The sequence below is a fragment of the Astatotilapia calliptera genome, chromosome 12, assembly GCF_900246225.1.
Source record: "Astatotilapia calliptera chromosome 12, fAstCal1.2, whole genome shotgun sequence".
In the NCBI taxonomy this organism is placed as follows: Eukaryota; Metazoa; Chordata; class Actinopteri; order Cichliformes; family Cichlidae; genus Astatotilapia; species Astatotilapia calliptera.
In genome coordinates this window covers 12,985,767-12,997,349 of record NC_039313.1, presented here as the reverse complement: position 1 = coordinate 12,997,349, position 11,583 = coordinate 12,985,767, and the positions used below count along the sequence as shown (strand labels likewise).

The window sequence follows — 11,583 nt, the reverse complement described above, 5'->3', positions numbered from 1 at the left end:
AGGAAGCAGTCTGACGGTATACAGCGGCAGCTGAAAAAACACGAGTAGAGTAACCAAAAGACACTCGGACGCACTCACTCGAATGGTATTTCGTCTCTTGCCATCAAACGGTAAGGAAATTAATGCCAATCTTACCAGTTGTTGATGTTTCCCTGTGTTTTTAATGATACAGGGGACCACGCCCTCAGCAGAAAAAGATTATAACAGTGTTATAAGGCTAATGTTAATGCTAGACCGGAATGCTGCTGATTCCTCGATGTTGGCCTAAGAAGACGTTTCCTGCCTTTTGACGATGATTACACTTTTGAGCTTCTTAAATTCATAAGCAAAAAAAAAAAAATCACCTACGCAAACTTCTAGCTTAACTAAGTCATTTCGTTCATGTATAAAATGGCTAATATAAATATCAAAAAATTATTAGTAGTATTATTTATATTATTGAATACCAGCACCCTGCATTCGGCGCACAGCCATTTTCAAAACCTCGGCAAACTGCAGCGTTCAAACAGTCGTTTCACGATATTGGATAAACTAAAAATTATGCAGCTTATTTATTTTGACACTTGATATTGCATTCAGACCCCGTGACAAAGGCATGGGGGGCGGGGCTTACTATAGGATGAGGTCATGATAAAACCGTGGCGCTGATGCAATAAGAGGCTACTATACGTGTTACCGGCCCCTTGTCAGGGAACTACATCTGCTTTTCATATACTTACACGGCTGACATGCATTCAATACAGCTATGCACCTGCAGTCTCCGCGTGGAGGCTAAGGCAAAGTACAGAGCAGCATCCAGTGGATGGTTACTGGACCGTCACGGTGCAATGTACCAACGCTGATGTATCAGGCGCACTTTGACCTGTTATAAAAATCGTAGTATTTTGTTGGGTATCAGCACTTTTACACAGCAATCAGGGAAGGGAAGTAATGACATGAACTTTAATAAGCAAGCTAAGTCACGTGGCTACAAACCCCCAATAACAGAGAGATTCATGGGTCATTTAAAAACGGTTTGATCCATTAGAAAACATAATGATTCAATTGTAGAATTAATTGAGCCTCAATTTAAAATCATTTTAGGATCATAAAAGAAATTCCAGTAGACTTATAAAATCCTATAGAATTTTATCCTATTAAAGCCAACCATCCATACTCCCTTCTTCTGCTTATCCAGTTCAGTGGTGAGGTCAGGGTACACACTTGACAGGCTGCCAATCTGCCACAGGGCTAACACATAACCATTCACACCTGTGGCCTATTTAGAACCAGTTAACCTAACCCAAACTCCTAACTAGGTGATCGCACAACTGAACTGTAATACACTATGAACTTTGCTGTTCTCAATATTCCAGACAGTGATGTTATACTTCTGTTTTAGCAGCATAACTTCTATATACATTAAAATGTTATTATTACCAGATATTAAATATGCTATCCTCTGTATTTTGTTGTTTATCTGCAGATGTCAATAGCAGAAGATCTTCCGGACATGGATGGAGCAGACCTGTTTGGACTGCTGTTCCATGATGGAGAGAATGGATCCACTGAGCCCTTCTTTCCTGATGGGAATGGGCTCATTGAGTCATGGCTGTCTGAACAAGATGTAAGAGGAAGTTAATGTTGTTAGTGAAATTGGTTAGATGGCGGTTTAATGCATTATCTGAAGTAACTAGGTGCTAAAATGAGTCATGCTTTGGAAGCAGTAATATAAACATCTTTGAGTCTTAATACCAGATGTACTACATGGTAATACAGCTTCTTAAAGCCTAACAGTCTTATATGTATGTGTGTGTGTTTGCTTTAGAATTTAACACACCTTTGTCTCCCAGATGCTGCCAGACATGGATACTGAAGATTTTCTATCCAGCTTGTTAGATGGAGAGGACAACACGGAGACCATCTCTCCCTCCCATTCTCCACTGGGCAGCGACAGTGGCATTTCAGACGACAGCAGCTCCGGGGCTGGAAATAACAACCATGTTGGATGCCCCAGTCCTCATAGCAGTGATAGTGATGTTGTGCCCAGTCCCAGCTACTCCCAACCGAGCCCGGTGCACTCCGACCTTGCCGTGACTTATTCAGAGGCACAAACAGAAAGCTTTGAGGCCTTAACAGTCCAAGCAGATCACAGCTACTCTCTGCTGCAGAGCGGAGGGAGGGATATGGACGTGCTGCAGAGTGTGAGGGCAGAGAAGCCAGATACAGATGTCTTCATTGATCTGGGTATTTATCATTTATTGAAGAACTACTGAAACTTTAACATTTTATTTTATCTTAGAATTTCAAATCTCTTAAAAGGAACATGAGATGTGGTCTGTGTGGAATTTGTGGGGGATGGAAGATTTAAATGACTAGTCTTCCTCTCACAGATGACCTTGTGACTGAGGCGATGGAGGAGGATGTCAGCAGTGAGCTGCCTTGCACTTTGGCCATAGAGGACTCGGTACAAGATACAACAGAGTCCATCAAAGAAGACCAGGTCAGTTTCTTTTGCTATTCTTATGCCAGACCAGAAGACCAAAGAGACTGTATTTGATGTTTTCAGTGATGTTTGACACATGTTGTTAACGAGATAAGAACACACAGAAAATTTCTAAAAGAAAAACTTTGTATTTCCCTTCTTTAGTTCCAGTTTAAAGAGATTGTGCTCACTGAGGAGGAGAAGCGGCTTTTGGCAAAAGAAGGAGTAACCATTCCCCAACACATGCCCCTCACTAAGGTAATTTTTACTTCAGGTGTTTTTGATATCTCTTTAGTTACATACTTACTTTGTTGGGTGCATATTAAATTGGTCTTTCTGTGGCACAGCTGCTCAAAGCTGTTTTATACACATCGTCATCTGTCTTGTGAGCGTGGTGATTGAAAGCCTGCTCTGCTCTGCGTAACAGGCAGAGGAGAGGACTTTGAAGAGGATCAGAAGGAAGATCCGCAACAAGCAGTCTGCTCAGGAGAGCCGCAAGAAGAAGAAGGTGTATGTTGATGGACTGGAAAACAGGTGAGATACAAATGATAAATCAAAATCTTTAATATAATCTTTAATATATATTATTATTATTATTATATAGTCACTGACTCCAAGGATGTGGCTACATTGTTTTGTAATCAGTTTCAGAATATCTTAATTATCTAAATATTTTGACTGACTACAGTGGAACCCCGACTTACGAATACCCCAGTTACGAAGGCACTTAACGGCAATATTTCTGCCCGTGTTATGGCAAAATGCCCACGTAACAAAATCTGCTGGCTCTGATTGGCTGAGCCCAGAATGCCTTCCGAATCATGTGACAATCCCTCGGCTTTCGTACTTGTGCTTCGCTGTTCCACTTGAACGACGTATTGTTGTTGCAGTTAGCAATTAGCCTATAGCCTATTGTTCACTCAAAAGGCGCGATGGGTACTTCGACTTACGTAAACTTTCGACTTACGAAAAACCCTCGGGAACAAATTCATTTCGTAAGTGGAGGTTCCACTGTATTTCATTTTAAGCTCTCTTGTTTTAAACTTCAAGATTTTTATCAATATATTGATTCGTTTATGGCAGGACAGGATGGTATTATTGATAATGGTAGACAAGGACTTGTTTGTGTTGTTGTTGTTCTTGGCCAGATAAAATCATGGTCAATAAATTCTCTAATTGACTAAAATCAAATTAGAAGAGAAGAAAAGATTTTTAATATAGAGCAAACACTTGTGTGTCTGATTCTTGATAAATGCTAAATGATGAATTGATTTCTGTCACAGGGTGGCCATCTGCACTGCACACAACCTGGAACTACAGAAGAAAGTCCAAATGCTTCAGAAACAGAACATGTAAGAAGCCATTTCTTTGCTTCTGGGTTTTTACATAGTCGGGTCAAGCTTCTGAATCAGTTACATTGAACACGTCCTCTTGTTTTTGTTTGGTTTTTGTAAATAAACAGGTCGTTGATTGAACAACTGAGAAAACTTCAGGCTATAGTGAAGATGTCAACCATGAAGGCCAGCACAACCAGCACTTGTGTTATGGTAAATTGGCTTTTTTTTTTTTCTCAGTGTGAAGGTCTTTGTCACGCTCTGCTATTTTTCTCACTTTTTCATTGGACTTTCAGGTTTTCCTGCTCTCCTTCTGTCTGATCATCTTCCCATCAGTCAATCCGTTTGGTGGAAACACCCAAACAAAGGAGCTCTACACGCCCTCCTCAAGTGAGTTGTATATAAATATCAAGTCTGTCTTTTATTATATTTCAGCTATCCTTGCTGTACCTTAAGATATGCATGCTTTAGTTAATAAGATAGCTGATTTCATAAATGAAATTTCCGGCAGTGTCGCCTAACCTTTGTAAACTATCTTTTCAATCATGACTAACAGTCGTCTCCAGGAGCCTGCGATCACTGCCAGCTGAAAGCACAGATGCCGTATCCTCCTCTGAGGCCAAAGAAGGTTTGTTAGTTCACCAAGTAGAGGTGGATAATGTTAAAGCCATCTTTGCGGGCGGTCAGAAGAATCACACTCCTGACTACGAGAGGGTGGAACAACCTGATTCAGAAACAGGCGTCAACAGCAACTCTTCGGCAGACTTCCCGAGTCCTGCTCAGGCAGCAGAGATGAAGCAGGGGCCAGCCGGGGCATTACAGGAAGGATCCATCAATGGTGTAGTGGCGTCTGCTGTCGCATATAATGCAAAAGCTTCCAAGGACGCCTGGATAGATCGGAATCCTCCGTCTGTCATATTACAGCAGCACCGCTCTGATGAGATGTAGTAAGGACATGTTGTTCAGTATAACCAGCAGAGGGAGCTGTATTCCTAATGATTTGGGTGCCAGAGGGAACATTAATATTAAAAAAAGGGAGAAGGGAATAATGCAGTTATTCTTCCAGATATAAGATCCATCTTTTCGTCCATGCTTTTCCCTTCTGAAAGTCTTCTACTAGTTACTTTATTTGCACTTTGTTCTTGTTTCCCTTCTCCAGCGGTCAAAAGAAACTGGGGAGATATTTTCATATTTCAAAAGGACATTGCAGAGATTAAACAAATGCCTGCATTACTAGAGGGCACATGCTACTGAGTTAGCACTGAGAGCTGTCAAATTATCGTACAACATGTTGAGCTTTGCCTAAATTTGTGCATTTATTCACCAGCACAGGAATAATTGAAGTGAATGGGCAGTAGATTACTTAAAGACAGACATGAATTGATGGCCCGACTGTCACTAAATCTTGAGTGAGTTTATCTGAAAATGTCCAGCAGATCTCAGTGCTAACAAATGCTGCTTATCAGTGACTTCCCAAAAATCATACTTATCATAGCCATAGTAAATTATTATGAAAAGTAGTCTAGTCGTTTGTGCTGCAAACTAGTCAGCAACGTTTATGAAGTAGTAGAAGATAGAGTGCTTGATTCTCATAAAGCTTGATCACCGTGGTTGTTTGACCACAGTAATGCTTAAGCCATTGCAGGACATTTGGCCATTTTAAAGACTTGTAAAGTTTGTCATTATCTCCCTTGTAACAAGGGTATCCATGCTCCTTTTAATTTGTGAATGCTTTGTTTTTATGTTGTACAGTAAAGCGGCGCAAAATGTGATAAAAGAACCTGAATCCTGGACTTAACCGTTGTTGGCTAACCAACTCTGCCCCTGCGATCTTCTCTTTTATAACTTCGCTGCACAATTCTTACCTTCGTAAACTTGTCTGGAATATCTTAGCACACGATGAGCAGAATGAGGGGTTTGACTTATTTGCTCAGTAAACTTGCAGTAAATATTGCTCCAAAATGTTATGACCTGTTTTATCAGTGATGCATTTTTTATTTTTGTGTATTTTTTCTTTGTTACTGTTGGTATTGTAAATGGTATCGAGGCTACTTTTTGTTATACTTGACAGGCAATGAGATTTTAAATGTTAATCACTTTGAACAAAAAGCACTGGCATTTGGTGTAGTCCAAGAATGACATGTAAATATTAAAAAAAGTGATTGTAGCTCTTTATGTACATTTCAACACTTTATGTATAAGACATGTCTGAACAACTATAATAAACTTTTTATATGTCAGAGTAAATCATCATCCATGTCGTTGATGCAGAGATGCAGATGTGAAAAAGAAAGTATACTTTCTGAAGTCTAAGGATTTATGTCTCGGGACATCAAAAATGCAGAAAATGGATGGAAAGGTAATCATGGGAAATAAGAGGGTAGGTAGCAGCCAAGTGCTGCTAATTGCATGCAGTTGATTGACTGATCACGAGCAAGTTTGACCACTTGAGGTCATCCAGGTGTGTTTTAACACAATATCAAAGAAGAAAACCAAAAGCAATGATCTTAAAAGAGCAACTTCTGCTGCCTCTGCTGAAAGCCTCTTCTCTAAGAAACGATCGGGGTGATCGTGGCTCAAGAGTTGGGAGTTCGCCTTGTAATCGGAAGGTTGCCGGTTCGAGCCCCGGCTTGGATAGTCTCGGTCGTTGTGTCCTTGGGCAAGACACTTCACCCGTTGCCTACTGATGGTGGTCAGAGGGCCTGGTGGCGCCAGTGTCCGGCAGCCTCGCCTCTGTCAGTGCGCCCCAGGTTGGCTGTGGCTACAATGTAGCTTGCCATCACCAGTGTGTGAATGTGTGCGTGAATGGGTGGATGACTGGATATGTAAAGCGCTTTGGGGTCCTTAGGGACTAGTAAAGCGCTATATAAATACAGGCCATTTACCAGGCCATAAGAAACAACATGGCAGGACAGCCAGGGGTAATGATTTGGATATAACCACAGAACCAGTCACCTTTAAGTCACTGAGTTGGCCGTGAACTCTTTTGTATACTGAAGTACTCTAGAGACAAATCTGAGGCCACCTGACTGACAGCTATAGCTTGGATGAAACTGGGTCATGCAAAGGAATAATGGTCCCAAGCACAACAGCAAATCTACAAAAGAATGGCTGAAAAAGAAAAAAGGATAAAGGTGTTGCAGTCCAGATCCAACTACAATGACGTGGTGGGAACCTAAAGCGCAAAAAATGCCTGCAAATCTCAACAAACTGAAGCAATGTTTGTGAAGAAGATTGGGCTTAAATTCGACCACATTGATGTCAGAGGCTGATACAGAAAACAGTTGTGTAAAGTCATTGCAACTAAAAATACTGAATCATACGGTATATGTAGATTTTGGACACACACACACACACACACACACACACACACACACACACACACACAGTTAAACAGCGTAATAAGACGTGTTGTTCGTCTGAGGAAGGATTTAAATATTTTTAGAAACTGGTAAGCACCAGACGGTTTTTTTAACGTCCTGATAGTAAGACTAAGACGTAAACAAGGGTTGTGAAAAAAAGCCTGCTACCAATTCTAGTCAACCCACTTACAGGAGATGGATTTATTTAATATTCTCCACTCACTCTATCCAACTTTTCTGCAGGTGTGCTGTGCAATTTTGCAGCCACATTGGCAGAGAAATGAGGACTTACAATCTCACAGTTATAAACTCTCACTGGAATTGTTTGCCACACCTTGTAACATAGTCAGGTGTTTTCCTCGAGATCACATGAGAGATATTTCTAATGTATTCTCCAGTGGGGTTTTCACAGGCACTCTGGAATTCCCCCTATTGTATAACCTTATCCAAATCGTCTGACCTGTTTATTGTTTGTCTTAACAGACCACTTTATTGATTTATATGTGAGTAAAATGTGAATTTATGCATGGGTAATCCTGTTCTAACTTTATATTATGTAAATGTACCTTTTATTATTTCTTTCTTTTTTTTTCCACTTGCAAATCTCTTGTTTTTGTATCCCCTTGCTATTCCTGCTCCATGACTGGAAAACAGTATTTGTCTGACCTCAGCTGTGTGGAGGGTAACAGCACAGAGACTGGTTGGTGACTCACCATTGTAAGGCTGGAATCATGAGTCATGTGGCTTATTCAACATGTTGAGACAAGTTGTTTGAAGGACACGCCAGCAGGTGGAGGTGTAAATCCAGATTTGTGACACAAAGCCCTCTGTTTGCTGCGGGCCAAGTTTGTTGTCATCAGTTGACTGTGTAGGCTAGATTAGGTTAAAGGTCATTCCGTTATCATGTAGGCATTTTTTTGCGTCCAAACAAATGTCAGCTTCGCTTATTATTTGACTCACCATTTAACATGAAACAGATCATGAAAACAACCTTTAACAGAGCGCGTTATTCCTGTAATTAGGCCCATTTGTGGGCACGTCTCACTTGTTAAGAAGATATTAGACCTCATAGATAGATAGGAGAAGTTGTGAAGTTGTGAGGTTTTTGGTAATTCATTCACATTCAGTGCTCATTAACTGCTCACACGTGGACAAGTTCAGACAACAACCCAGTTACATGCACGGCCTCGCTGTGGTCGCAACATCTGTCGGAAAAAAGGGACTGATGATGAATGTAAACACGTGCTTATCCCACCGATAAGATAAACTGACCAGAAAAGGCGCGGCTGCGACGCGTGGCGCTTTTTTTGGGAAGGGCCCGTGCGCATCTGTCGGGCATCTGGCGCAGGGCACTGAATAGATCTGGGTAATAAAACACGCAGGACGCACACACATACTGATCCACATCCCCCAGCGCCATGGAAAGTCCGGAGACAGGTGGAGGGATGTAGTGATGTTGTGTGGCGGAGCTGCACTTTACCTCTGTGCAGAAATGCCACGCGCCCCAGACAAACTGTTTAAGCCTTTGCTTTTTCAATAGGCGAACAAAAACTGGCGTGTGGCCATAAGCTGGTTGGTCAGTCCCACAAAACACATCGCCACCAAGAATTCTGGTCCTATTCGGGTCAGGACAGGCTTGCAGATTTTCCTTCCGGGGACATTTCGGTAACTGCTGGGCAGACTGTAAACACATGAGCACGTTGAGTAACAGGTTAGTAGGGTATGACGCGCCAAGCAGGTGCACCAGGAACCGGCTGTTTATTAAGAGCAATGGAAAGCTGCACAAGGAAAGTTCGGATAGATGATATATATAAATATTTCCCCAGTGACTCTCCAGACTGGGGAAATCCGCTACTCCGATAAAGGATTGTTCCAGAGTTTATCACACATCAAATTAATCGTCGCTACAGTTTTAATGCGGCTCACCCACAGAAAAAAGATCTGCCAATTTTCCCTCGGCTAATCCGCACACTCAGTTCTGTTGTCACCTGTAGGATAGTCTGAATTCTTCTATGCCCACTGTGGAAAAACACGAGGCGTAATAGTTACATAATTCCAAAAACCGGGGATGTTGCTACGAAATGGTAAATAACGCCTCTGCAAACTATGATAATAATAATAAATAAAAGAGAATCTCTTAGAATGTCTGACTGTGTATGTGTGACTTATATGTTTTCTAAATATCATAAACATGTCATCGTGTCCAGGGGCAAACTGAAGCCACAGTGGTTCAAAACAAAACAATGTTGTTTGCAATGACTGTGAAAGTTCATCGTAAACATCACTTGTAGTTTTTGCCCTTAGTGGTGATGCTGGATGTTGACAAGAAAAGGAGAAATCGGGAGTGGGTGGGGGGGATTTCTTGAAAGGTTGTAATCTTGCCCCACGTGGGGTTGTCAACAAGCTCAGTTCGACTGCTCGGGGACTTTTTTTTTGCTTTCCTCACCAAAGCTTCTCTGAGCCAATGGTAGGAGACAGGATCGGAAAGACCGCCCCTTGCCGAGAAACGACGCCAAGTGCGGTATAAAGCCACCCACAGACTGTTCCGAGCTCAGAATAACGCAAGAGACTACACAGACAACTACACAGCCTTTTCTTAACACTGCAACATCCCGATCGCGCTTGGATTATAACTATGACTCTGGAAGAGATTCACGGACAAGAGAACACAATGGAAAACGCTGATAGGTGAATATTTTACTCATCGATACAACGCTATTTAAGCTCCTGGATTAAAGCGTTGTAGCTGTTATTTTTGGGGAGGGTAATGTGATCAGTGTGCTGATGATGTATTTTTCTTTGTTAAGGGTGCAAAGTGCAGGCGCAGCCCTGGAGGAGCTGCTGATCGCTGCTAAGAAGCAGGACTACCTGACAGTTGGAGTTTACGAATCTGCCAAAGTCATGAATGTGTAAGTATTGCATTTCGTGCCACTTTCAGTTACATTTGCCCTTTAAAAAACAGAAAAGAAAAAAAAAGTCGAGCACACGCACAGCAGGATATGCGCTAATCACCTTGTCTTTCCTACAGTGACCCAGACAGCGTGGCGTTCTGCATTCTCGCCACCGATGAGGAATACGAGTGTGACATTGCTCTTCAGATCCACTTCACTCTCATCCAGGCTTTCTGCTTTGACAACGACATCAACGTGGTGCGTGTCAATGATATCGACCGCCTGGCCGACCTCGTGGGTGCCGATGAAACCGGCGAGCCCAAAGACGCACACTGCATTCTTGTCACGGTACGTTCCCACTCAGTTAGGAGCTGGTAGCCAGTGAATCATACATGCATCACTACCGTGTCTGACTTTCTTTGCATGTCTTGTAGGTGTTGCCACTTTTGTGACTCTAAATATCTCCCTCTTTTACAATTACAGAGCCCTAGTGCAAACCCATGGAAAGACCCTGCTCTGGACAAGCTGAGTGTATTCTGTGAGGAAAGGCGCAGTGTGTATGACTGGGTGCCCACTATCACACTCCCAGAGCGCTGAAGTGACACCCCCCTGAAGTTGCTTCACATGATTATGATGATGATGAAAAGAAAGTCAAGGAGCTGAGCTTCAGCTGGGGGCCTCATGCCTTTCTGCCTCACATGTCTGGATTAAGAGGCTGTGGCTGTAACTCCCCCCTTCTGCAAGAGCACACTCTTCCAGTGCATCCTGGGTGAGCCCGTTGGTTCTGGATTACCCTGTGCAAGGGTTCAGACCTCATGTGTGAACTTGTTCAGGTGTATGTGGAGTGGACAGAACGCCTGATGGACACTGAGAATGGAGCTGGACTGTACTGCATAGTACCTTAAAGATGGCAAATGGTAACCCAGTGACTGCCCTTTAACAGACTGGCGGGACTAAGCAGAGAAGGTCACAGAGAGCGATACTGTGCAAGAGATGGACTTAAGAAAGTGGACTGGACTCGTCAGAGGGGAACAAGTCAGGTGCAGATTCAGAAGAAGGTGTCTGAAAGTGTCTAAACAAAGGACTTTTCTTTATGAGTGCAGCTGTCAGGAAGTTCTTGGAATAAGCAGAAACTGCTTGCAAATCCTGATGTAAAGCTGACACTTTTTTAATGGACTATTCAGTTTTCTTTCACATATGCAGACAGAGCAATGCAGTATTGATTTGTGTTGTACTGACTTGAAATGCTTTGTGAATAAACATTTGGAATCAAACTCATCTTCTCAGAAATCTCATTTTCTCCTTTACATTTAGCTACACAGACATTAACTAACACCTAGGGTGCCACATAATGTGGGGCGTCATGGCAGACTGCAGTGATGCAGAGGTATCAGGAAAGTGTGGTGCTACTGGTTACAACTCTGCTTCACAAGAAGCTAATCGCACAATGTGGGTGGAAGGAAAGTAAAGATCAAATGATTAGGTGGCTGAGAGGGAGAGAGTAAATGAAGAAAAGGGAAGCTAAAAGTTAT

At 42.3% G+C, this 11,583-nt stretch overlaps 2 protein-coding genes across 2 annotated transcripts; both read left to right on the top strand.

Annotated features, from left to right (window-relative positions):
* On the top strand, positions 1–6,045 carry creb3l3l (cAMP responsive element binding protein 3-like 3 like). Its single transcript, XM_026188388.1, has 10 exons — positions 1–110; positions 1,466–1,606; positions 1,833–2,226; positions 2,373–2,482; positions 2,630–2,722; positions 2,892–2,998; positions 3,748–3,816; positions 3,927–4,011; positions 4,095–4,188; positions 4,355–6,045. Exons 2-10 carry the CDS (start codon positions 1,466–1,468, stop codon positions 4,744–4,746), a joined length of 1,485 nt encoding a protein of 494 aa, XP_026044173.1. The 5' UTR covers positions 1–110; the 3' UTR covers positions 4,747–6,045.
* A 3,646-nt stretch (positions 6,046–9,691) lies between these two features.
* Positions 9,692–11,325, top strand: gadd45ga (growth arrest and DNA-damage-inducible, gamma a). Its single transcript, XM_026188428.1, has 4 exons — positions 9,692–9,848; positions 9,968–10,069; positions 10,189–10,399; positions 10,535–11,325. The coding sequence occupies exons 1-4, from the start codon at positions 9,796–9,798 to the stop codon at positions 10,646–10,648; spliced, it is 480 nt and encodes a 159-aa protein (XP_026044213.1). The 5' UTR covers positions 9,692–9,795; the 3' UTR covers positions 10,649–11,325.
* The last annotated feature ends 258 nt before the right edge of the window (positions 11,326–11,583 follow it).

Bases quoted from the DNA above. Each gene is read 5' to 3' on its own strand.
- creb3l3l (XM_026188388.1), top strand. From the start codon at position 1,466: ATGTCAATAGCAGAAGATCTTCCGGACATGGATGGAGCAGACCTGTTT. The intron at 2,483-2,629 runs GTCAGTTTCTTT...TCCCTTCTTTAG, and splicing joins AGTCCATCAAAGAAGACCAG to TTCCAGTTTAAAGAGATTGT. The intron at 4,012-4,094 runs GTAAATTGGCTT...TTGGACTTTCAG, and splicing joins CAACCAGCACTTGTGTTATG to GTTTTCCTGCTCTCCTTCTG.
- gadd45ga (XM_026188428.1), top strand. From the start codon at position 9,796: ATGACTCTGGAAGAGATTCACGGACAAGAGAACACAATGGAAAACGCT. The intron at 9,849-9,967 runs GTGAATATTTTA...TTCTTTGTTAAG, and splicing joins ACAATGGAAAACGCTGATAG to GGTGCAAAGTGCAGGCGCAG. The intron at 10,400-10,534 runs GTACGTTCCCAC...TTACAATTACAG, and splicing joins CACACTGCATTCTTGTCACG to AGCCCTAGTGCAAACCCATG.